Source organism: Pocillopora verrucosa, chromosome 6, assembly GCF_036669915.1.
Source record: "Pocillopora verrucosa isolate sample1 chromosome 6, ASM3666991v2, whole genome shotgun sequence".
Taxonomy (NCBI): Eukaryota; Metazoa; Cnidaria; class Anthozoa; order Scleractinia; family Pocilloporidae; genus Pocillopora; species Pocillopora verrucosa.
In genome coordinates this window covers 19,083,072-19,104,315 of record NC_089317.1, presented here as the reverse complement: position 1 = coordinate 19,104,315, position 21,244 = coordinate 19,083,072, and the positions used below count along the sequence as shown (strand labels likewise).

Sequence of the window (21,244 nt, the reverse complement as noted above, 5' to 3'; positions counted from 1 at the left end):
GAAAAGGCAACCAGGCCTTCTATTTAATTGCCAGGTTGCTTGGAATCACAACAGAATATGGCGTCCCCAAAATTAAATCAAATGGTTTGTTTTGTCTTTTTTCTTTTAGGGTATTCATGTTTTTCTTAATCTTTTGTATCAATTGCAGATAATTTTAATGTTAACCTTTATTTTTCCAAGACTAGGTATGGTAGTAATGGGCATGCTTTTTGAAGGTGCGAAGCGATACTTTCCAACAATTGACTTTAAATTTGTTTTTGTTTAATCAAGGAGAAAAAGAGATTGCAAGGATTTCTAAACGAGATGTTGAGAGTTGGATGTTTGAAGGTACAAAAGGATTGTCTTGAGGCCGTTCCTGATTGTATTTTATTTGAATATAAACAGTGCGATGAATGCTTACTCTTTTAATTTGTAATTAATTTAACACGAGATCCTTGGTCTTGCATGTGTTTGTTTCGTTCCACTTTCTAGGGTTTCAAATATTTCGCTCTCTATCTACGAGGTCGAGAAGAGTTAATATGCAGAGTCCTAAATGAACCTATGGTGAGATACTTATGTTTTCAAAGAGACTTGTCAATCTCGACAATGTAATGATATGTTGCAATGTGGAAATTATTTTGAAACATGAATATCCCCAGTCATCATGACTCGAATCGATCAGCTCTCTAGGCATTATTTTATGTTGGCACATGATATCCTTTAGAGATAAGCCTCCAGGGAGACAAGAAAAATCTTGCCTTTGACAAGCCTTCTATCTTATTGAGTGGCCTTAAAAACTTAGAAGGTGGGTCTTAAAAAAATTAGAAAGTGGGGAGGGGGGGAAGAGATTGCAGAATGGGACCCTTCTGCACCTTTGACTCCTGCATTCCATCCCATATTAGTTCAGACTGCTAATACACATGATGAAGTAATTTTTATGCAATCTTTGTTTTTTTTCCCATTATCTTCACTGTCCTCTCATCGTCTGATCCCCCCGCTGCCTATTCTCCCCATGATCCAAGTCCATTGTTCTCTTCCACTTAAAAGCTGACAAAAGTTCTTGAAGTTAACCTAAAACTGTATGTTATATTAATGTTCTCAATTGGCAAAAAGTCATTCAGGGGAATAATATTAATAATATAAGATGTAATTAAAAGTGGAAAATAGAAGACTATGTCTTTTGTCTTGGTTACTCCTTTTGAGTATTTTTATTTTGGTCATTTAGAACCTCAATGCTGATCAATTTTATTTTTGCTGTCAACTTCTTTAAGTCTCCAGAAATCTGGTCATACTATACTTCACCTTCTTCTGAAAAGACCAGAAAAGGAACGCTAAGTTTTACATTTGACGACCAGACCAGTTTACCAAGGAATGAGTAAGTATCCAAGGTTAGGATGATGCTATAATATTTGTGATTCGATTAAGATTTGTTCGCCTTCTTCTGAAAAGATGAGAAAAGGAACTCTAAGTTTTAAATTTGACAACCAGACCAGCTTACCAAGGAATGAGTAAGTATCAAAGTTTATTGTGCTGTAATATTTGTGATTTCATTAAGTTTTGTTTGAAAATATGGATCATCTTTGTTGAATGAGACTGAAATTTTTTAAAATTTTAAAGACTTAATTTTTTGAAATCTATTCTCCAAGTCAGACATTCCATTCTTCTTTATAGACAATCCTTAATCATGTCTGCAAACACTCAAAAAAGGTAACAAAAGCTCATTAATTCACTCTTTGCTTTTTTGCAACAGTTCTAGATGTGCCTCTTAATTAAATATCTTTCAAATTTCAAAATTTATTCTAGATAACACTCAGATGCTTAACAAATTTATTGCTCATTCTAGGAATATTAATTTCAATTAACTTAAACTAACCTTTACAGCTATTTAGAATAACCTTCTAAATTGCTTATTGTACAAGAGCATATTAAACTATTGCTTAATGGGCAAGTACATGTTTAGTTTTGTGAAATGAGATTACACCCTTTAGCTGGAAGTTGTTTGTATATAGTTTGTCAAATTCACCTGTTTTCTCCGTCATATATAGAGGTTCAGGATACAAAAAAACTTCTCTCAGTTACGATAAATCAATTTTTGAGTCTCACAATAATCAGTCTCACTAATATATAATTATACCAATCAGCAGGACTCAGTTGTTCAAAGGCTGATTAACATTAACCCAGGGTTAAATTTTAACCTGGGTTTCTTTATCCCTTTGTTCCAAAGCCTTCCTCGTATAATTTTCTTCATTCTTTAAAGGGTATCCAATCATCACTTTGTAGACTAAATGAATTGTACTTAATCTTTTTTCAAAGCTTTCAGATCTGAAATCAGATTTCATACAAACCCTTGGTTATCTTAACCCAGCTTTGAACAATGGGGCTCAGACTGTCAGACTCTATGTACAAATAACATGTTAGTATGAGTGCATGGCTTGTGCAAGTTTTGCTTTGGCAGCCTACAAATAACAATAATGTCATTTCTGTTGCTCTTTGTATAGTTTAAGTGGATATGGTTTCATGGATATTGGTTTACCACCAGCAAGTCCTAGTGAAAAAGATATTGATTTAAAGGTATATGGTATATTAATATACTTCAACATATATTACAAGACAAAGAAGTGATCTTGTGAGTTAAAGGGTCAATGTCCAAAACACCTTTTCCACCTTTTAACTGGCTGTCATGAAAGCTAGCTAGGCAAATGGTTAGGTTATCTCAGTCTAAAGTCACATTAGAAAAATATCACCTGAATATTTGCCTAACTTTCGTCAAGTTAATAAGAATCAAATTAATGGTTGATAGGGTGTACATTTAGATTTTTAATGGTTAAAAGTCAGTTATCAGCATTGCAAATGACAAACTGGAATGTCATTCTACCACAAGAATCCAGTATAAAGAATGAAATAATTAATAACCTCTTCGTTGAAGGATCAGATACTTAATTATCAATTAGGATTAATTTACATGAAGTACCTTTTTATTATTATTTTAGGATGACAAATCAACCTTATTCCTTATTGCTGCTTATGCTCGGTACAGCTGTCCATATGTGTGGGTGAGTGGAGGCTTACAAATGTCAAACTACAGTATTGTTTGTTTGGTTTGTTTTCTTTCTAAGATTCTTTCTATTTCTGAGTGAGTTAAACTTTCAAGTTTGCAAATATCACTCTTGTAGGTTTCAAATCAACTAAAGAAGTTAGACATCACATTCATATTTCTGAACACATTTACTCCATTTTGATTTGTTTGAAAACCCTTAAGTATTGTATCTTTTATAGAGGCCATTCAAAATTCACAACAATATTGGCCATTTAACTTTAAAGACAACCACATATAGAAGCAGAAAATGGTAAGCCTGTGGGTTTAACAATCTAAAACAGGCAAGATGAGTCCATTTTGTCTGCTTGTTTAGAGCAAAGGATTTAGCTTGCTTGCATCTAGTAATCATGAGATTGAAAAAATTGCCCAAAATACATGCTTTATGTTGTAGGTAAGATCAAACCATGAGAGACTAGTGGCACTTTCTAATGATTCTGGCAAAGAAAAAATGAAGGATAGTCCATTGAAACTTAAGTCCACAGCAGAATGGAAACAGAGAGGTATAGCTGTATGTAGGTCACAGAGCACAGTATGTTCACCCACTGCCATATAAGACATCAACTTGCCCATTACTGTAACAATAAATTGTAGATGAACTAAATGGAGTTAGGAAAATGGAAGCCAAAGGCTTAGATAGATCTCTGTTATCTTGAGAGAATTGAATCAATAATTTGCATATATGTTTAAGATCTATCAGTGTTATGTTATAGCAATAATTATTATAATTGCCTTTAGTTTTTATGCAATGGAAACATTGCTAGCAAAAATAAGTGACATGTTTGTGAACAATAAGAGTATAGAGAATGTCTCAACATTTAAGGAATGTATGATTTATAGCAAATATATCATGGTGGTACTGACTGCAGTAAGAACAAAAATAACAGACGTGTCTTTCGAATAATTTGGTCTTATATATTTTACCTATTCAAAGATAGACAACTAAGTGAAGTTTTTATGTCAGAGTTATACATTAACCCTTTACACCCTAACATCAGTATTCATACTCTCCATACTGTTTTCTGTACATTTACTAAGGTGCTGACAAGGAGAATTTGTCTAACAATCAAGAGCTTCTTCACTTGCTGATCATTTCCTTTATTCTCATGACAATAATGTGATTCAGTGGTGATGTTGTAAGGAGAAGTCAGATGCTAGTCACTCCTAGGAGTTAAAGGGTTAATTTTAGTTAGATAATTTAAATTTCGAGTTGTGTGTCTAACAGGTAGTCATTAAGTACACATACATACGTCCTCACATAAAGTTTATTTTTCTTAATCAGACAGCAAACTCTGGGACATTATCGCTGAGATTGTAAAGCTGTGTATGTACCCAGCTCCTCTCAACCCATTTGCCATTGATTTCAAGTATTTTGAAGGTCTGCCATTGGTTCAAAGAGTCATTGCAACTGGTGCCATGGCTCATTTCTTGCAGAAGGTTGTTGCATCTGGTGACCATGCATACAATGCCAGAGGTGAGGAATGGAGAAGATCCATCATATGTGTTTCTTGATAGTTACATAAGTTTCAAAAGTCTAGGACTGACTCAATAGAGATTACCAGAGTTGCTAATAAAGGACAAAAGCAGCTATCAAAGTTGTATAATAAGCTGAATCCTACACACATCTTGAGTGGTTCTTGTGGTCTGTTGGAGGACAGAGGCATGGACAACATCACCATTCTTTTTTTTGTTAACATGTAAGACAAAAAGATTCCACGTTACTGTGGGTCTGTACAGTCATAGTTCAGAGAAGAAGCCAAAATATGGTAAGAACATAAGTGAAACAAAAGGTGCACTTTTTTGTTTGTACCATATTTTGATGTTATCTGTGATCTATTATAATTGTACAAACACACAGCACCATAGAATCTATTTGTTAAGTGAATCACCTAGGGGATTACAATATAATTCTGAAGTGCTGATCTGCCAAGCCCTTGTGGTGTATACACCATGCTCAAATGAAGGAAGTAAGGATCATTTATCCATTATTTGCCCACATTTAACCACTGACTATTCCACCCACTTAACATTGAAAGTCTGAAAATTATAAAATCAGTCGAGTACTTCCCATGTCATCAGACATCTACCATATTCAAATCTGTGTTTATTTACATATGGTTTATAAATAATAATGTCAGTGGTATTGCTTATAGCTGTCACTTAAAATAAATAACCAATTTTTTACCACTTAACTTCTCTTTCTTATACAGTCTTTGATGACTTAGGAGAAATCACAAGACGTCATTTTAAGGACTTGCAGACTGTTGTGCGGCAGAGAAGATTGCAAGAAATTGAACAAGCTTCACCACAGAATCCAGTACAATATAATACACAGCCCCAAGATACCCAGTATTACAACACTCGGCAGCAAAAACAGCAGACAAACTATTACCAAACAGGACCAGTGCAGCAGTCACTTCAAGCATCAGGCTACTCTGGCCAGTATCAATCTGGGAAAATGTATTAGTCTGCCTCAATTTCATTAAGACACAGACATAAGGGCAGCCATGTGGTCTTTTTGTAATGATTTTCATGAGGAAGAAAATGCACCTGTAAATTGTAAGATGATAATTGGTAACATTTTTCTAGGTTGGATACACTGTAAACTCAACAGGTATTATAAATTAGCACATAATTTATGTTTTTCTATTGTGAAAATACTACTTCCATATAGCACTTGCAGGGATGTGTTTAATTTAACTCTGACTGTAAGATTATTTTATTCCTCAATTAGAAGATAAACATGAGATTTGTATTGGTAGATACTGTAGTTTTAAGTCATTTGTAAAAGCCAACAGAAGTGAAGGCCAAGCCTTCCTTTTGGTTTTGTTAGATTCTTGGTGTATTATTCTTTGGGAAAAGTAAACATTTTCAATAATTCTTACATAGTACATCTATACATTGGTGGCAAATATTTTTTTGACTCACCATTTACTGTATGAATTATACTGGCAAGTTGTTAGGAAGTGTGGTCACCAATCAGAACATGTAGGATCTGTAACGGAATGCTAAAAAGCTTTCAAGTTACAGTTGAACCTGGACTACCTAGACTTATGGGGACTGGGTTAAATGGTCTGGATAACTGAGAGTCTGGATGATTGGAAATATGAATTTTCATGAGCCAAAAATAAAACTGAATTTGTATTGAACAAAAATTGCTTGACATACCTGTTGTGTCATTTGTTGATTTGTGATTCCTGTGTGTTCTATAGTGAGGTATTAACTGAAAGTACTCACTACACTTAAATAGAAGGAGTGAGTTCTTTCCATTAATACCTCTCTAAATTACACACAGGAGTCACAAATCAACAGAATGACACAACATGTTTGTCAAGCAACTTTTATTCCAATACAGGTAAAGATATGGCATAATCTAAATCCCCATATATTCTCTTACAAATGTATCAAGCTTGGGTTGCCTGTGCTCCCTCAATCTCAAAAGGAATTATCCTTGTTGTCTGCCATAAATTTTTCCTTTAGTAAATTCTGAGACTTAAGAATCAAATGCTAATCCCCTTTTTCATATTTTTCTTCAATCTCATCAACAGTCTGCTTGATCATGATCATCATAATAATCATTGCTTGGTGTGCCAGTAGGTGCATAAGGCCATCACATTGTCCACCCAACCCCCCTTGTTGCCTGTTGCCACCTTGGCCACATCTCAGCTCTTCCACCCTGCCTTGCCTCTCTCTCTAGCGAAAGTCCCTCTCCAAGTGGTCTTTGGTCTCTCTCTCACCTTTCAACCTTCTGCTGTCCACCCCAATGCTGTAAAACAGTTGTTCACACCCTCTCTCCTGAGTATGTGTCCTAACCAGTTCCACCTTCTTCGCATCTCACAGCTAATGCCATAAAACAGTTGTTCACACCCTCTCTCCTGAGTATGTGTCCTGACCAGCTCCACCTTCTTCTTTGCATCTCACAGCTAATTTCATTGATTTCTGCCATTACTCTTGTTTTTCATTCTTTGCTGCCATCTAATCCTCAGTATCTGTCTTAGGCACTGGCATTGGAAACTGTTCAGTTTTCTTTCATTGGCCTTTGTGATCTTCCTTGCTTCACAACCATATATCAGGACCGGTAGGACTAAAGTCTTGAACAGGTGTACCTTGGTTCTCCTTCTTATTCCTCTGACTGCCCACACCTGCTTGATATTGTGTTGATATTGTAGAGAGAAATTACTCAATCCCACATTAATCACTTCCAGGAGTGATAGGGTCATTACCATAGTTTCTTGGTTATAAGGCGCACCGTTTTTTCGAGAAAATTTTGTCTTTGGTTGGAGAGTTAGTACTGAAATTGGGGTGCTTCTTATAGCCAAGTATTTTTGCAAAACAAAATCTTAAGATCACAATTTTAGCAGAACTTACTGTTAAAAAGGCAAGAAAAGGAAACCAATTGTTGAAAGGAAAAGGAGAAAAAACAGAGCTTTTTGGTCTAAGGTGTAGCGAAGATTGTGTAAAATTCAATCCTCTATTCCTAGGAATTAAAAAGGAATACTGCTTTTAGAGCACTGATCAGCTTCTATATTCACCCCTGGAAGTGACCAATGAGTAATTTCTCTTTACAATATCAGCTCCTGAGAAGCTTAATAGAGTATTAATGGTTTTCAAGAGCGCCAGTACCGAAGCGTCGTGGAGAACATATTTCTATGTTCGCTATCGAACGAACTGCTCCTTGTTTTTATGCGATTTCATGAAGATGTGTTCTTGCCTTTCTTCGGTCTTGTTCTTTTACGTTTCGGTTTCACTTCCTCTTCTTCAGTTGGTGGATCCGGTGGAACAAGTCCTTGAGAAAAGTCGTAATAGACAATAGTGGAATCAGCCTCATAGAAAGCCATTGTTACTTTGGAGCTCACGCGACTACGACATGCATCTGCTCCTTCCTCAGTTTCTTCTTCGCACAGATTAACTTCCTGAATAATATCATGAATTTCCTCTGTTGTTAATGTTGTATCTATCGTAAGCGGAACTACAACATCAAACTGGGATTTCTTGGTCCGCTTTCCAGTTATGTACACTAACTTCAAAGACTCGCAAGGATGAATGCAAACCTTAAACCAGTGCTTGCTTTCACATAAGTCCAGGTACACACCGATAGCAGCTCTTGCTAGCGGCATCTTCTCGTTATAAAATCCATACGATTGTATTTCTTTGAATTTTGGATGCGCTTCCAACCAATTTTCCCTCGTAACTTTGTGCTGAACCGTGCTTGTGGACGCCATTAAGACAATTTCTGCCAGGCGTGTAAGGCTAACCGCGTAGAACTAGGTACGAGTGATCCCATGTTCCAAGATGGCGGACCGTCGAGAGTCAGGTGTGATATCTTTTAGTACTTTTTGTGACAATAGAACTTTTCTTAAATGTTGGTTGTTGATTATCAAACAGGGAGAATCAAAGACATATCTAGCAGAAAAATTTTGGATAATGAAACCCGGAAAAGACGCCAGAAAAGACAGCTTGAGGCCTTAGAGAAAGACAACGTTCAAGATGATCCTCACGCTCACCTGACGATAGTCCCTGCCAAAATGAAAGTTCCGGCTTTTAACGACACCATGGAAGGTAATTCTTTGAAGCAAGATCTTCACATATGTGGAAAATTGTTTGACATGTGGCCTATATGGTTCATCCTATAGATAAAAGAAAAAAGAGGAAATCCAAAACAGGAGAGTTGTTTAAACAGGTGCGTAGAAATTTGAGGTTGTGGTAATGTTTTCGTAGGTAGTGGAGCTAACTTTCCCACTCATTGAGCTCTTAAGCAGGGACTTTAATGAAATGTTTCAAATAGGGAGGGGAGAGAGAGAGATGAGGCGAAGCCTTAAGTGGGCCGGTATCCTTTTCTGCAGGAACAGCAGTGCTCCTAGTTACTTCATACTGAGGAAACAATGATAAGTTCAGAAGTTACACCGCATTTCAATTAGCACCTGAGCTCTCAAATTGATTTGCTGATGAAGGGTGAGATTTTGAACCGCATAATCTCCAATTGTGACGCCCTGAGCATCACCTTTCTTGGATATGGCAGATATGAGGGCATGCTTCCCAGGTGGAAAACTGTGAAAAATTGAAATAGAAAATTATTTTGAGTTATGGATACATGGAAAATAATCGACAATTGTGTGTGATAGTTGCTGTTTTTGTTGTTTGTTCCCCCAGAGATTTCGAAGAACATTTGCCATGCTTTTGGAGGAGGCAGTGAGTTTTTTTGGAACAATTTTTATTCTGATTGAGAGCTAGAATAGGCTTAAGAAAATGGATTAGCATCATAAATGTAATTACTATAATTTTATTCTTCTTGTAGACAGCATGTACACATAACTTCCATTTCTTCCATTTCCCTCTAGTTTGTAAATTTTCTGTTAATCCTTTACACCCTAACATCAGTATGCATATGCTCCATACTGTTCTCTAAGCATTTTCAAAGGTGCTAACTAGGAGAGTTTATTCGACAATTGAGAGTTTATTTAGTCTGTGATCATTTCCTTTATTCCTTGAGACCAAAATGTTGGATTAAGGGGTGACATTGTGAGGAGAAATTAGATGCTTGTCACTCTTTAAGGTCAAAGGGTCAAGATGTTTGTTGTTATGTCATTGTTGTTAATTTTTCAGTGTTTGCTGGCTTGTTTGTTTGAATTTTTTGGTAGCAACAAGAAGCAGAAGCTGGTGAACCCTCGTATACCTCAGCCAAGGTACCTCCCTCAAAATTCCCAGAGAGACACTTCTGTGCTGTGTGTGGATATCCTTTTTTAAAATTGTTGCTCATGTTTTAGTACCCTTTTTTTGAATAACTGTATTTCCATGAATAAGGGCCTGAGTGCTTATTTAAAATTTTTGTCAAAAGGAGAGCTTATTGGAAGAAGGGTGTTATATAGTGCAAGGCACTTGTTTTTCTCTTGGGCTGATTCTACTGTAGTTGAAGCTTAAATAGTCATAAATAAAGTGGCAATAGAAGCAGGTTTTCTCATATCCCTACTATTTTAAGAAAATGAGGAAGGAGGGGGGGGAACCTTATTTTAGAGGGGCAATTGTTTGATATAATGGCTGAGGGGGTGGGTGCTTATTCAGGTGAGGGTGCTTATTAGGGCATAGGCACCTATTCAAGGAAATATGGTATTCTTACCTTCAGCATTATCCTTCTATGAAACTGTACAGAAACTATCCTTACACTGTAACCAACTCTCTGATGGTCCTTTTCAAGTTATGCTACCCAACGTATGGGTGCAAAGAAGACTAAAACAGTCAGTAACTTTAAGCACTTTGGAAAGGGATGAAAAAAATGAGAGAAGGTTAATACCCTGGACTTTCAAGCTATGCACAATAAAAAGATAGTGAGGTTTATTTAGTTAGGCTTGGTGTTTTTTTTTTTAAAGAAGCCTATGAAATGTGCTTCCTTAGAACAATTTTTTTCCATTGTTCTGACAACAAGATCAGCTGTTTGGGTTCTTACCATCTTTAGGGGGGTGCAGAGGAAAATAAAACTTCCCATTAAATGAAAGATGAATCCTTGACTATCCTTCACATTTCCCTCAAATTACACTTGTGTGTCCTGTGGATCAAGATACTGTTGCGTGAAGTGTCTGGGAACACACCAGGACACAAGATGCCTAAAGTGGACAGTCTAGCCAGCTGCTCCTATTAATATTTGCCTCTATGAAAGTTTCCCAACAATTCACGGTCAAAAACAAAATCTTCAAGAACAGTAGAAGACCTCTCATTCAACGAGTGACCATGGTCGTGATGAATTGTTTTAGGAATGCGTCAAGCTTACAATTGCACACCCCGTAAACAATGTGCAAGAGTGATGTAGAAAATGTTCCAGCACTTTAGGTCAAAGGTGTTTTTAAAGGATCATGGGTACAAAGACTCACCTTCCTCCTAAGTAACTCCGACAGATTATACAATATGACTGTGATACCAGTTCCCTTCAAAAAGATGCCTTGAAATCTGCGCTGTTCTTACTCACATCTTTCTAGCATGATTTTACATTTGCAGATGTAAGGAGAAAGAAATTAAAGGAACTCAACTTACTATATAGTTTATGTGCTGTATTCCACTGTTTTTGTCTGACTATCAAAGCTTGTTGGCCTTCCCTTAACCCTATAACTCCCAGATCAAATTTGAAATTCTCCTTACTATCAACCATGCAATTCATATAATGTTAGTTCTGAGAATTTAGTATTGGATCAACTAATTATCTCCAAATTGATATTTTTCTCCATTCTCATCACTCATCCGTTTGATATTGTATTAATATTGTAAGGAGAAATTCTGTCTTGGTCACTCCCGGAAGTTAATGGGTTAAGAAGTTCTGGTCAAAGCACCGTAACTATAACAATGGTAAAAGGTTGCAACAACAGATCTTTACCACAGGTAGTGAAACATAGAGGCCCAAACTAAACCAGAAGTACCCCCACAAAATTAGTTTTTGACGTAGCCATGATGAACTAAGTTTCAGTTTGAATTTGTCATGTGTTTTGTTTTCCAAGTCCTTCAAGAATTTTTGCTCTGAGCAGTGTATGTTAAATGCACCACCTGAGCGAATATCCCTCAGTTAAAACTGCGTTATATCCGTAGATATTCCCTGAATAATATTCATCAATTATTCAACCCCACATTTAGTGTGACAAGGGTCTACCTGTGAAATTGTCTTCATGCAGGAAGATTGTTTGCCACTATCACAGATAAATTAAAGACGAAGGACTAGAGGGGACCATCAAATTCGTTCACAAAGTCGCTCTGAAAAGTCAACGTCATGCTGGTCGTAAAATTACGGTTCCATTCACCGGAAGGAATACATATGCATCTGAAGTATGATAAACAAAATAGCCTCTAATTGGCTTGGAAATAAGTTCGTGTTTTATCCGTCCCTCGAAATTCACATGCAGTTTTCCTCGAGCTTCGCTTCATGTCGTCTTTGGAGAGATGTCCGCACGAGCAAAACATATCTTATTAATGTGCAACCTTCTACAGATTTGCTTGCGTCAGGATTAGGCTCCAAAAAAAACCAAGCAATTGAAGGACGATTTGTGCCTACACTCATTGCGTTCAGCGGATATCTATTAGGGATCTCGTAGTTGCAGGGAACAGAGGACTTCAAAACCGGCTGTAAACACAGCCAGCACGGCATCTGAAAATAGAGCAAAGAGGGAAGTGCAAGCTACTTCAGCTTCTCCCGGTTCTGAGGATCGTTTTAAATCTCTATGAAGTGTAGTTTACGTAATTTACGTTTCCACCTGAACGTGTCGACAAACGGTCAAGAGACAGCATCAGCGAATATCTTCCAACAGATCTAAGGAACGGTGGTCGGTGTGTGTGGTTTGACCACAGGACTACGAGCACCGAATGAAATGGTAAGTATAAGAGCAAAAAAAAGCATCGCGAATGTCTAAGGAAAACTCCTATTGTGTGAAAAAAGAGGTAAATGTAAATACGAAATGTGAAAATTCGGGGCGTAATGTTTTGAGACAGGATTATCATACTGTGGCGGAAGTATCAAATTTACCCCTGGCTGACTGGTTCCGACCACCTCTTATGTCTTACTGAACATTTTCCTTAGTGTGCGAGCTTAATTACAGTAATATTTTATAGATCAGTGGCAGTGTACTACGAGACTGGGTTTTCTTCGAATAATAATTTGATTAATTGGCGACCACCAAACGTAGTTCGAACTTCAAACAAACCCCTGAGACACTTTTCTTCATATTGCTAGGTAATGTATCTTTGTGCCATTATTTTGGATATTATACAATTAACAAAGGATTTCACGTGAACATAGTAACGTTGCGAGATAAACGTTGAAAGATTGAGCTTTCTGTTGTTCTTCAGACTTAATCCATAGTTCAAATGTGTCATGAAATTTGATGATCACATTTCAAGGCAGTCTAATGCGAAATTTATAAATAAACACCGAACAGAACTTTGATCGCCTTCATCCAAAAAAATTATTCGCAAATGCAATGAGGAATTTGATCTTTTCCTTTCAATTTCTTGGGTTCCTTTGAAAACTTCATTAAAAGATGAACTCCAAGTTAAAGTTGAAAAAATATAATTAGAGACAGTTAACCACTTTCTCGGAAAAGCTCATTCGGCATCATTTCCGTGAATGAATGACGAACGTTTCGCGATGATCCAGAAAAACAAAACGAATTGTTCTTGTTAAGACGAGTGCTTTTCTAAGATAAATTTTTGAAAAAACTAGAACAGGATGTGTGATGACAGTGGCGTTAGTCTAGCAGCGGTTCTCCTTTTAGATAGGAGATTATTTCGTGACGCAGTAACTGCATTGATACATGTATCAACTGAGTTTATAAAGTGAATTGGCAACCATGATGATGAATTCAGCCGTCGATTTCGACAGATTTCTGTTCTCTCTGGTAGTTACTGATCGCCACTGGAGTGCTTTCTACGGTGGCTGCATGATCAAGTTTATTCGAGAGCGACAGACTCTTTGACATTCTGGGCAGACGTAATCAACACCGTAAAAAAATTATAAAGCTGAAGTTTCGAATGTAAGCGAATCATTCGCCCTGAAGAATGTTTAATACTAACTGCAGATAATCATACCAATCAGTGTGAAAACGCGTTGATCTTTATTCTGATGCGTTTTCCAGGAGTTTTCTACGTTTTCAGAGGACAAAAAGGACATCAAAAGAAAACAAGAGGAGCTGTACAAGTATTACGAGAGTTCGCAAGATTGTTTAAACTCTACGGATGAACAGGTTCGTGCCCTTTTGGAACAGGACATCGCAGATCTCAAGGACAAAATCGTTTCCCACAAACGGAATCTTAAGAAGGAAGAATACATCGTGTTCGTTACAGGTTTGTGATAGACAACATATCAAATTGTCAACGGTATTTAAATTCCCTTCAGTTTATATTACCTCTGTTGTTTATTTTATTTTCCAATTTTTCTTGCTCATTTACCAGAAGATTATTAACCGGGAGATTATATATATCTTGGATTATATATAGTTTGTTTCAATTTTAAATTATCACTTATCGACTTATGGACTGAAATTTTCTGCTAGTTCAACTGTAGATATATCTACTTGCACATATTTGCAACAAATTTAATTTGAAGCAACAAGCAAGCAATCATATATTAAAATACTAGCAAAGGAGAGGTGAAGGATTAATATCACCTGGTTCCCTACCCCTCCCCTGACCTAACGTTAACCCTGACTTGTTATCAGTGGACTGTTGTTGGGTTAGGGAAGGGGTAGGTGCGCTATCAGTTGACTGTTATTGGGTTGGGGGAGGGGTAGGTGCGCTGTTACTTAGATACTGACATTGATCGTATTTATTCACTAATCGTGCTATATTTTGCTTTAAATCGCATATTTTTCCCAGCCAACGAGGAAGCTTTACAACGACTAATCGCTTGTTTAAAGAAACCAATCAAATTGCAGGAAAATGAAAAACAACTTTTGCAATTTTCTACAAGCCAACTGACTTATGGATCAACACAGCATTTGTATAGACTAAAAAATGCTGTATTTTGCGATTTCAAAATGGATGTAATAAAGTGGTTATTGAACGTCGTGTCGTGCAATTTTGGTCTGAAATGAAACTTGTTATTTCGAGTCAATTCAAACCCGTTTAATTTTGAAATTATGCATATGATTTCGGACCAAATTGCACTCCAAAGTTCAATTATACCATTATTAACAGCAAAAGAAATTAAAGGGAGGTTAGAAATGTCTTACACCCAAACAGTAAGGGAAATTAATCTACTTATATTTTCGTAGGTGAGAGATGTTTGGAAAAAAGCAACCTACTGAATCTGATCATCGACGAACAGCTTTTTCCTTGTTTCGTTGTCAGCACCTCGTCCACCGTCTTTGAACTAAAATATGGAACTGAACCCAAGCTTGTTGCGCACGAACATTCTGACACAAAAGTTTCCACAGAAATTCTCTTCCAGAGTGAGTCACTTGGAACTTTGCAGCGAGGTTGTCTGCAACAGCTCCTATCCACTATTTTCAAAGGTATTGGTGGGGAGAATTCGACTGAGGATCCACGCTACGAAAAGATCGAACTATTTTTGCCTCACAAACTTCTGAAGGTAGGTGATGAAGGAACGGAAATTGTGTTCCGTGTCTGAAGTACATTGACCAGTCACATATATAGTGCTCAATCGAAAGATTTAAATAAATTTGCTGTCGCTCATGGCATGCCTGTGAAATAACTAGCCAGCCGCATACAAGCTACAGTTTTTGAGTTGAATCGTTTGATTAGGATAACCACACGCTATGCATAAATTAACCTATCGTATGTCCTCCTTTGAGGGGAGGAGTGCATATTAGAAGAAGGGGACTTGATCGAGGAAGGAAGGGGGGGTTTTGAATTAGGGCAGAAAAACGACAAAAATAAAAGTACAGATGACGCACATAAAGGAACTCTGCAAACAAATGGAGATAGAAATAATTGGAACGGCTAAGAAACTATTATCATGTGCTGATTCGCTGCAATTAAAGCTTGAAGAATTATAATTAAAAGTTGCGATAGATACGGGTTTTCCTCGTATCCCTACTATTTACAAATTGAGGAAGGACGGGGGACGCTTATTTGAGATGGGCGCTGGTTTGACACTATGGCCTAAGGGATAGACGCTTATTCGAGGAAATACGGGTAGGCGTAAGTAGTAGGCGTTTGATGGTGGCTTTGGGAGCTCGAGTATTGATCTCTGAACCTCTCTACGATCGGCCTTGCCTTGAAGAAGGGAAAAACTGCAAAACCAGATCACCGATGTATCCATTCATCACTCTTTCCATGTATTCCTCCACCCTTTCAGCCAACCTTTTTTTCCATTTATGTAGTCTGCAAAAAGTGACCAGGAGGCTTCAAATGCGTAGAGATACATCATCGACGTCGTTGTTTATTTAATTCCCTGTCTACTTCCCTTTTGCAAGGCAAAATCTTTGGGATTAAAATCGATTGACTAGATTTTGTTTATGTACTCATTGTTATATTATCTCTTTCAGGAAGGGATTGTTATAGTTGACATCCCAGGGACTTATGAATCCCCCATCATAAATGAAAAAGCAAAGGCGTACCTTTTGGAGGCCTCCGCATTCATCTGCTCCATCAATGGTGTAGATGGCGAGGGAATACATCGAGACGAGGTAATTGTTATGAATTGTTAGCAATTAAGGCCTTTATCATCAAAAAGACTTAAAAAACACACAAACACAAAAAAAGTAAAAACTCACATGTTGTGGGACTTTCCCATAACGTCCGCCTTAAGGGAAGGGGGAATTATTTTTTTTCGTCAAAAGTAGCTGATCTACGGAAGCAGTGGTGGTGAAAAGCTTGGAACATTTTTATCTTCACCGTGCGCTTAACTTCTCCTCAGTCGGTGATTTAATGGTTGTTGTCGAGAAGACATTTTCGACAGTTGCACTTTAGTGGCCGCTATTGTCCAGAAGAGGGGTTGTTGTCAAGAGTTTAAAATAAGATTAATAGAATAGACCATCCTCGGGACAACATGTATAAAAGGGGCACAACTCATGTTTCTTTTAACTGTTTGTGATCAGGTAGAAAAATACATCGAACACGCCAAACAGGTCAGTGCATTTCTGTACCAACAACTGAAATCTTCGTCAAATTGCCCTCTTTTGGTTTTCACCAAGCGGGATCAAGTACTGCAACAAGAGGCTTATAGGATTAAGAGTTGCATTATAAACCATCTCACAGAGCGTTGGCCCAGTGAGGACCCAGAGTCACAAATCATTTTCCTTTCACCAAGCAATGAGAGCAACGCATGGGAAGCTCCTGATGATGCTAAATGCGATTTACTGATGAATCGTATTTCATCCACGGTTTTAAAAAGCATTGAAACAAACTTAGAGAAGCAATGGAGGTAAGTTGTCTCAGACTGATAAAAGCTGAAATTGAAGATTGGCTTAAGGCTTTTCTGAGTGTCCATTAGGGGTTCAAACCAAGCAAACTTTGCGAGGGTTCCACCCTTCCCCGATACTAATCACATTGTAGAATTGGCAGTCGAAGAAAACACAGGAAAATGTATGCTCGGAAGGGTTTTGAACCTGTGTTTCCTGCGCTATCAACTGAGCAACGAAGCCACATGTTTGGGAGGGACCAATTTTAAGGAGTTTCTCTGGGTCGTTCTCAGTTGAGGAATTTGATTGCGGTTGATATCTCGAACGAAATGGTCCCCTCGGATGAACTGCAGTTGAAGAAATTTCAGAGAATAATTTCGAATTGGTTATTTGTTAATTGACCCACAGGTCAAAAGGTGATTCACACAATTAGTTTGTAGTAACCGGCTTTGCTGAATTTCTGCTGTTCGCGCTAACTCGTGATGTACTATTTTGCAGGTGGCTTTACCACCTTCTTTCACGTATGGCCTATCGCACCAAAGTAATTCGACGCGATTGTTCAGAGGTGATGAGGTTTGTGGCTGAAAATCAGCAGGGCGCGGTAGAAAAAGAGCTGACCACGACAATCAAAGCCTCGGCTGCCCGGGAATTGTTCAAATTCCTCAACTCCCCAGAACTTCAACAATATTTTACTTCGTGGTCATTAGACAATGTTCCAGACGTCGGGGGTGATTGGAGTGTGACAGAGGAGAATATTAAAAAAGCATTAGTGAAACGACTTCAGGAGAAGATCGAAGAGTGGGAGAAACAAACCAATGTTTTCTCAGAATCTCGCACTTTACTGACACAGGACTTGTTCCGGAATTTCGAACGTGTTGAGCGACAGAATCAAAATGTTCAGAGCCCCCCCAAAGCGGACAGTGTAGCCAGCTCATCGTCATCATCAAGCGGTCCACAGACTTCAAGAAATTTAAGCTTGACAGAAACAGTTATTATCGGAGTCACAAGTCCCATCTGGGTTCCTGTCGGTTTCGTTGCTTTTTTGTTCAGTGCTCCGGTAATTGGAACCATAGCCGCCAAAGAAAGGTTTGGAAATCGGAGTAAAACAAAAGAGTACAAGAAAGACAAGTGCAAGTTCATGGCGGAGGCCTCTCAAGAATATCTCACAAAGATGGCTGACGAACAACAAGTTATGTCCCTCGTCGAGGAAGAGTTAAAAACTGAAAAACTCTTGATACAGCAGAAACGTTTACTGCAAGATGTTAGAGATTTATACATAAAAATTTCAGATTTAAGAGGAAAGATGGCCGACTTTGGCATCAAAGAAGTAGGTACCATGGACATCAGTTGCGAGGACTTAGAATGGAAAGACGACCGAGGATCACCTCTCGGAAGTGGCTCTTTTGCTTCCGTTCATCGAGGAACCTTAAAGCTTCCTGAGAAAGAGAAGCCCGTGGACGTAGCACTGAAAGTATGGAAAAAGGCACTGACTAGTGGCAGTGCAATAAACTTCCTTTCTGAAACAGACACCCTAAGGTTAGTTTCTATTAGTATGTTGTATGATAGAATCCTTGTTATTTTGTTAATATGTAGTTTTACAGTTCTTTCTTTTTGTTGTTCATTGTCATGTTTGGTTCACCTTTACAATCTGATAGCCTTGACTAAGCACGCACTTAATACTCACTTAAGTCGCTGGCGAACTCACCCGAGATGTTAGCGAAAGGGACGGCGGAGCTTATTTTAATTCGACTGATGAGGTTTGAATACGAGTGCCGGGGACGCTAGTTTGTAGAGGATCTTGGGCCGATTTCCTCCACAAAATTTTTAAATACACTCCTCCTACGTACGTCATACTAAAAGCAAAATAAACGACTTCTGCTCACTCAAGTTGTCAGCCAATCCACCTGAATTGCGGGCGAACTTACCTGCGTTGTAAACAAAAGTTGTAAACCAACCAACTCAGGGTGCTCGCGAAATCACCGAAAGTTGTTAATGAAGTAACCTGAGACGCCACCGAGCTAACCTAGGTAGCTAACCAAGGCAGACTCACTTATCCTAATTTGTTGGCGACTGAACCAACTTAACTTGTTAGCGAACCAAACTTAGTTTTCAGCAATCTCGGCTAGTTGTTACCAAACCAAAATAAGTTATAGGCGAACAAATCTGAGGTATTGGCGAACTCATCTGTAAGTTGTTGATGAGCCCAACTAATTCGCTACTGTACAAACCTGAGTTCTCCTAAGTTGAGTTGTTAGCCTGCAAACCTAAGTTGAGTTTTTAGCGTACCATGTGAGCGAACTCAGTTAAGACTTGAGCGAACCAACTTGATACGTTAACAAACTAGCATGAGACTTCAGTGAACCAAGTAACTGTGAGTCGGTTCCCTAAATTATGGTTGGTTAATTCCTTGCAGTCTGTTAGGTCGATTCCCATGATGCTTTTTAACGCCAGACTATGGTTCTCTATCGTCTACAGGAAGTTGGCTTTTTGAAGTCTTATATCTTATCGGCCTCACATTGGTTAGCTTACGTCATTGGTTAGATTTTTAACTTCTTCGGTTAGTTCCTTAACGTTTTATGACCAATCGCCTAATCTTAAATTGGTAGGGTAATGCCTCAGATTGGTTCGCTTACCTCCCATGTCTGGGATTGCAGACATCGTTTAAATGACTCAGTAAATTAGCGTTTACTTGCAAAAGGAGCTGGAGAAACTGAATGTCATGTTATGAATACCAATTTGACAAGTCTCTGAGTTCTTCCTGAAGTGAACGTCGGACACTAGAAGGTGTGCATGGAAAGAAAATACGAAGAATTTCTATGCAACACCTCGACGATACTAGGACACGAACTTTGATCGCCAGTTTTAGTTCGTTATGAGTGTGAGAACTTTCTCAGACTAATTTGCGTAAGGTGTTTTGACGGGTGTCATGTGTAGAGGTGATGAACTGTCAAAAGAGCGGGGACGACCAGCAAACAATTTTTTCGGAGCTCAATTTCTTATTGTGCCTTTTTTAGGAAGCTGAATCATCCCTTCATTGTGAAGATGTATGGCGCAACACTCCTGAAGGAGAAGGGTGAATCGAGACCAATCCTTGTCATGGAACTCTGCAAGGAGAACTTGATGAAGCACATTTTCCGAAATCAGGACAATGTACCTGGTCTTTCTACAACAACTTCTGCTGCAAAAAACGTGATCGGATGGGCAAAAGACATTGCCAATGCTTTGGAATTCATACATAATAAGGGCATTATTCACAGAGATCTCAAACTGGAAAACACATTGGTAGGTAGGAGATAATCAGATGTGTCCACCGAGATAATCAGATGCGTTCACCGATGCAGCAGCACAGTATCTTTAGACATTTACCCCCTTTATAGAAGAAGTTACTCTATCATAATTGCTGCAACCACTTACACTTGCCTCAGCCTTTTAACTCTTTACGTTGACCAATTTAGGTTATAAACTCAGTTGACAACACTAAATTACCCTGTTAACTTCTTTCATGGTTTGGTAGGTGAACCTTTTTTGTATATAAATATCTATCAAGTTTTCTAGATAATTAGCAAGCTCTTAACAGTTTTCACAGTTGGATATGACCATTGTAACACGCAGACACTACAGCGTTAATATTTAAGAGTAAAGAAAGAGTAGTAAAGTAGGTTACTAATTTGATAATCATTGTTTGCTTTACATTTTAGTTATCGTATGATGATGTTGTCAAAGTAGCCGATGTCGGCCTATCTAAAGAAGAAGACATGATCACAGGTACTCAAATGGGAACTCCAAACTACATGGCTCCAGAGGTGGCGTCCTTCAGACGCTACGACCGCAAAGCGGATATATATAGCTTTGGTGTAATGCTATGGGAGATGTGGTATGGTAAGAGAGCCTTTCATGGCATTGCTCCCGAGGATCTCCAGGAACAAGTGGCTCAAGGTGTAAGACCTGAGCATGTTCAAGACAGTAGGGAGCCTCCAAATGAGTGGCGAGATCTGATGCAGCGTTGCTGGAATGGGGCACCAGATCAACGACCAATTTCTACAGCATGTCACAAGGAGTTAACCAGACTATACGAAGAGACCACCCTACCTCTCTAATATGCCGATCGAACCGGAATTTCTTTTTTGATAGGAAATGTGGTCTTTAAAAAACACCCTACCCCTAAAAACCTACCTACTAAAAAATTGTAAAAATGTAGTTTTACTCGGTCATTTTTGAGAGGAAGCATATCACAAAAAAAAACTTGTATTTGAAGACCTTTATCCCAATCCGTTTTATAAATTGATATTGTATAGGTTTTTAACTAAAGAAATGTCTACTTGCATATGTCATTCGTTAA

At 38.1% G+C, this 21,244-nt stretch overlaps 4 protein-coding genes across 5 annotated transcripts; 3 read left to right on the top strand and 1 right to left on the bottom strand.

Moving 5' to 3' along the window:
• Positions 1–14: 14 nt before the first annotated feature.
• LOC131792541 (uncharacterized) lies at positions 15–5,957 on the top strand. 2 transcript variants are annotated; one of them, XM_059109938.2, is made up of 10 exons: positions 15–84; positions 271–327; positions 472–543; positions 1,251–1,354; positions 1,651–1,686; positions 2,478–2,550; positions 2,970–3,032; positions 3,468–3,576; positions 4,356–4,547; positions 5,284–5,957. In XM_059109938.2, exons 1-10 carry the CDS (start codon positions 58–60, stop codon positions 5,538–5,540), a joined length of 990 nt encoding a protein of 329 aa, XP_058965921.2. In that variant the 5' UTR covers positions 15–57; the 3' UTR covers positions 5,541–5,957. The 2 variants fall into 2 exon arrangements, with proteins under 2 accessions (XP_058965921.2, XP_058965931.2); XM_059109948.2 differs by lacking the exon at positions 1,651–1,686.
• Positions 4,156–8,295, bottom strand: LOC131792548 (tRNA-splicing endonuclease subunit Sen15-like). The gene is made up of 2 exons (XM_059109959.2): positions 6,002–8,295; positions 4,156–5,623 (listed from the first exon to the last, which is right to left on the bottom strand). Exon 1 carries the CDS (start codon positions 8,293–8,295, stop codon positions 7,765–7,767), a length of 531 nt encoding a protein of 176 aa, XP_058965942.2. The 3' UTR covers positions 4,156–5,623; positions 6,002–7,764.
• Positions 8,296–8,351: 56 nt separating this feature from the next.
• LOC131793364 (zinc finger HIT domain-containing protein 1) lies at positions 8,352–11,093 on the top strand. Its single transcript, XM_066167956.1, has 6 exons — positions 8,352–8,387; positions 8,459–8,632; positions 8,707–8,753; positions 9,224–9,262; positions 9,712–9,805; positions 10,589–11,093. The coding sequence occupies exons 1-6, from the start codon at positions 8,366–8,368 to the stop codon at positions 10,687–10,689; spliced, it is 477 nt and encodes a 158-aa protein (XP_066024053.1). The 5' UTR covers positions 8,352–8,365; the 3' UTR covers positions 10,690–11,093.
• An 829-nt stretch (positions 11,094–11,922) lies between these two features.
• On the top strand, positions 11,923–21,011 carry LOC131793428 (uncharacterized). Its single transcript, XM_059110847.2, has 8 exons — positions 11,923–12,417; positions 13,678–13,885; positions 14,815–15,131; positions 16,051–16,191; positions 16,603–16,928; positions 17,404–18,441; positions 19,920–20,187; positions 20,604–21,011. Exons 1-8 carry the CDS (start codon positions 12,415–12,417, stop codon positions 21,000–21,002), a joined length of 2,700 nt encoding a protein of 899 aa, XP_058966830.1. The 5' UTR covers positions 11,923–12,414; the 3' UTR covers positions 21,003–21,011.
• The last annotated feature ends 233 nt before the right edge of the window (positions 21,012–21,244 follow it).

What these genes read in the sequence shown, in the direction of transcription:
- LOC131792541 (XM_059109938.2), top strand. Translation starts at nt 58, where the DNA reads ATGGCGTCCCCAAAATTAAATCAAATG. An exon ending in TGAGAGTTGGATGTTTGAAG is followed by an intron (nt 328 to 471) that starts GTACAAAAGGAT and finishes TCCACTTTCTAG; the next exon opens with GGTTTCAAATATTTCGCTCT. An exon ending in AAAAAGATATTGATTTAAAG is followed by an intron (nt 2,551 to 2,969) that starts GTATATGGTATA and finishes TTATTATTTTAG; the next exon opens with GATGACAAATCAACCTTATT.
- LOC131792548 (XM_059109959.2), bottom strand. Translation starts at nt 8,295, where the DNA reads ATGGCGTCCACAAGCACGGTTCAGCACAAAGTTACGAGGGAAAATTGG.
- LOC131793364 (XM_066167956.1), top strand. Translation starts at nt 8,366, where the DNA reads ATGGCGGACCGTCGAGAGTCAG. An exon ending in GGCGGACCGTCGAGAGTCAG is followed by an intron (nt 8,388 to 8,458) that starts GTGTGATATCTT and finishes ATTATCAAACAG; the next exon opens with GGAGAATCAAAGACATATCT. An exon ending in TTTTAACGACACCATGGAAG is followed by an intron (nt 8,633 to 8,706) that starts GTAATTCTTTGA and finishes TTCATCCTATAG; the next exon opens with ATAAAAGAAAAAAGAGGAAA.
- LOC131793428 (XM_059110847.2), top strand. An exon ending in ATACATCGTGTTCGTTACAG is followed by an intron (nt 13,886 to 14,814) that starts GTTTGTGATAGA and finishes ATATTTTCGTAG; the next exon opens with GTGAGAGATGTTTGGAAAAA. An exon ending in TCAAACTGGAAAACACATTG is followed by an intron (nt 20,188 to 20,603) that starts GTAGGTAGGAGA and finishes TTTACATTTTAG; the next exon opens with TTATCGTATGATGATGTTGT.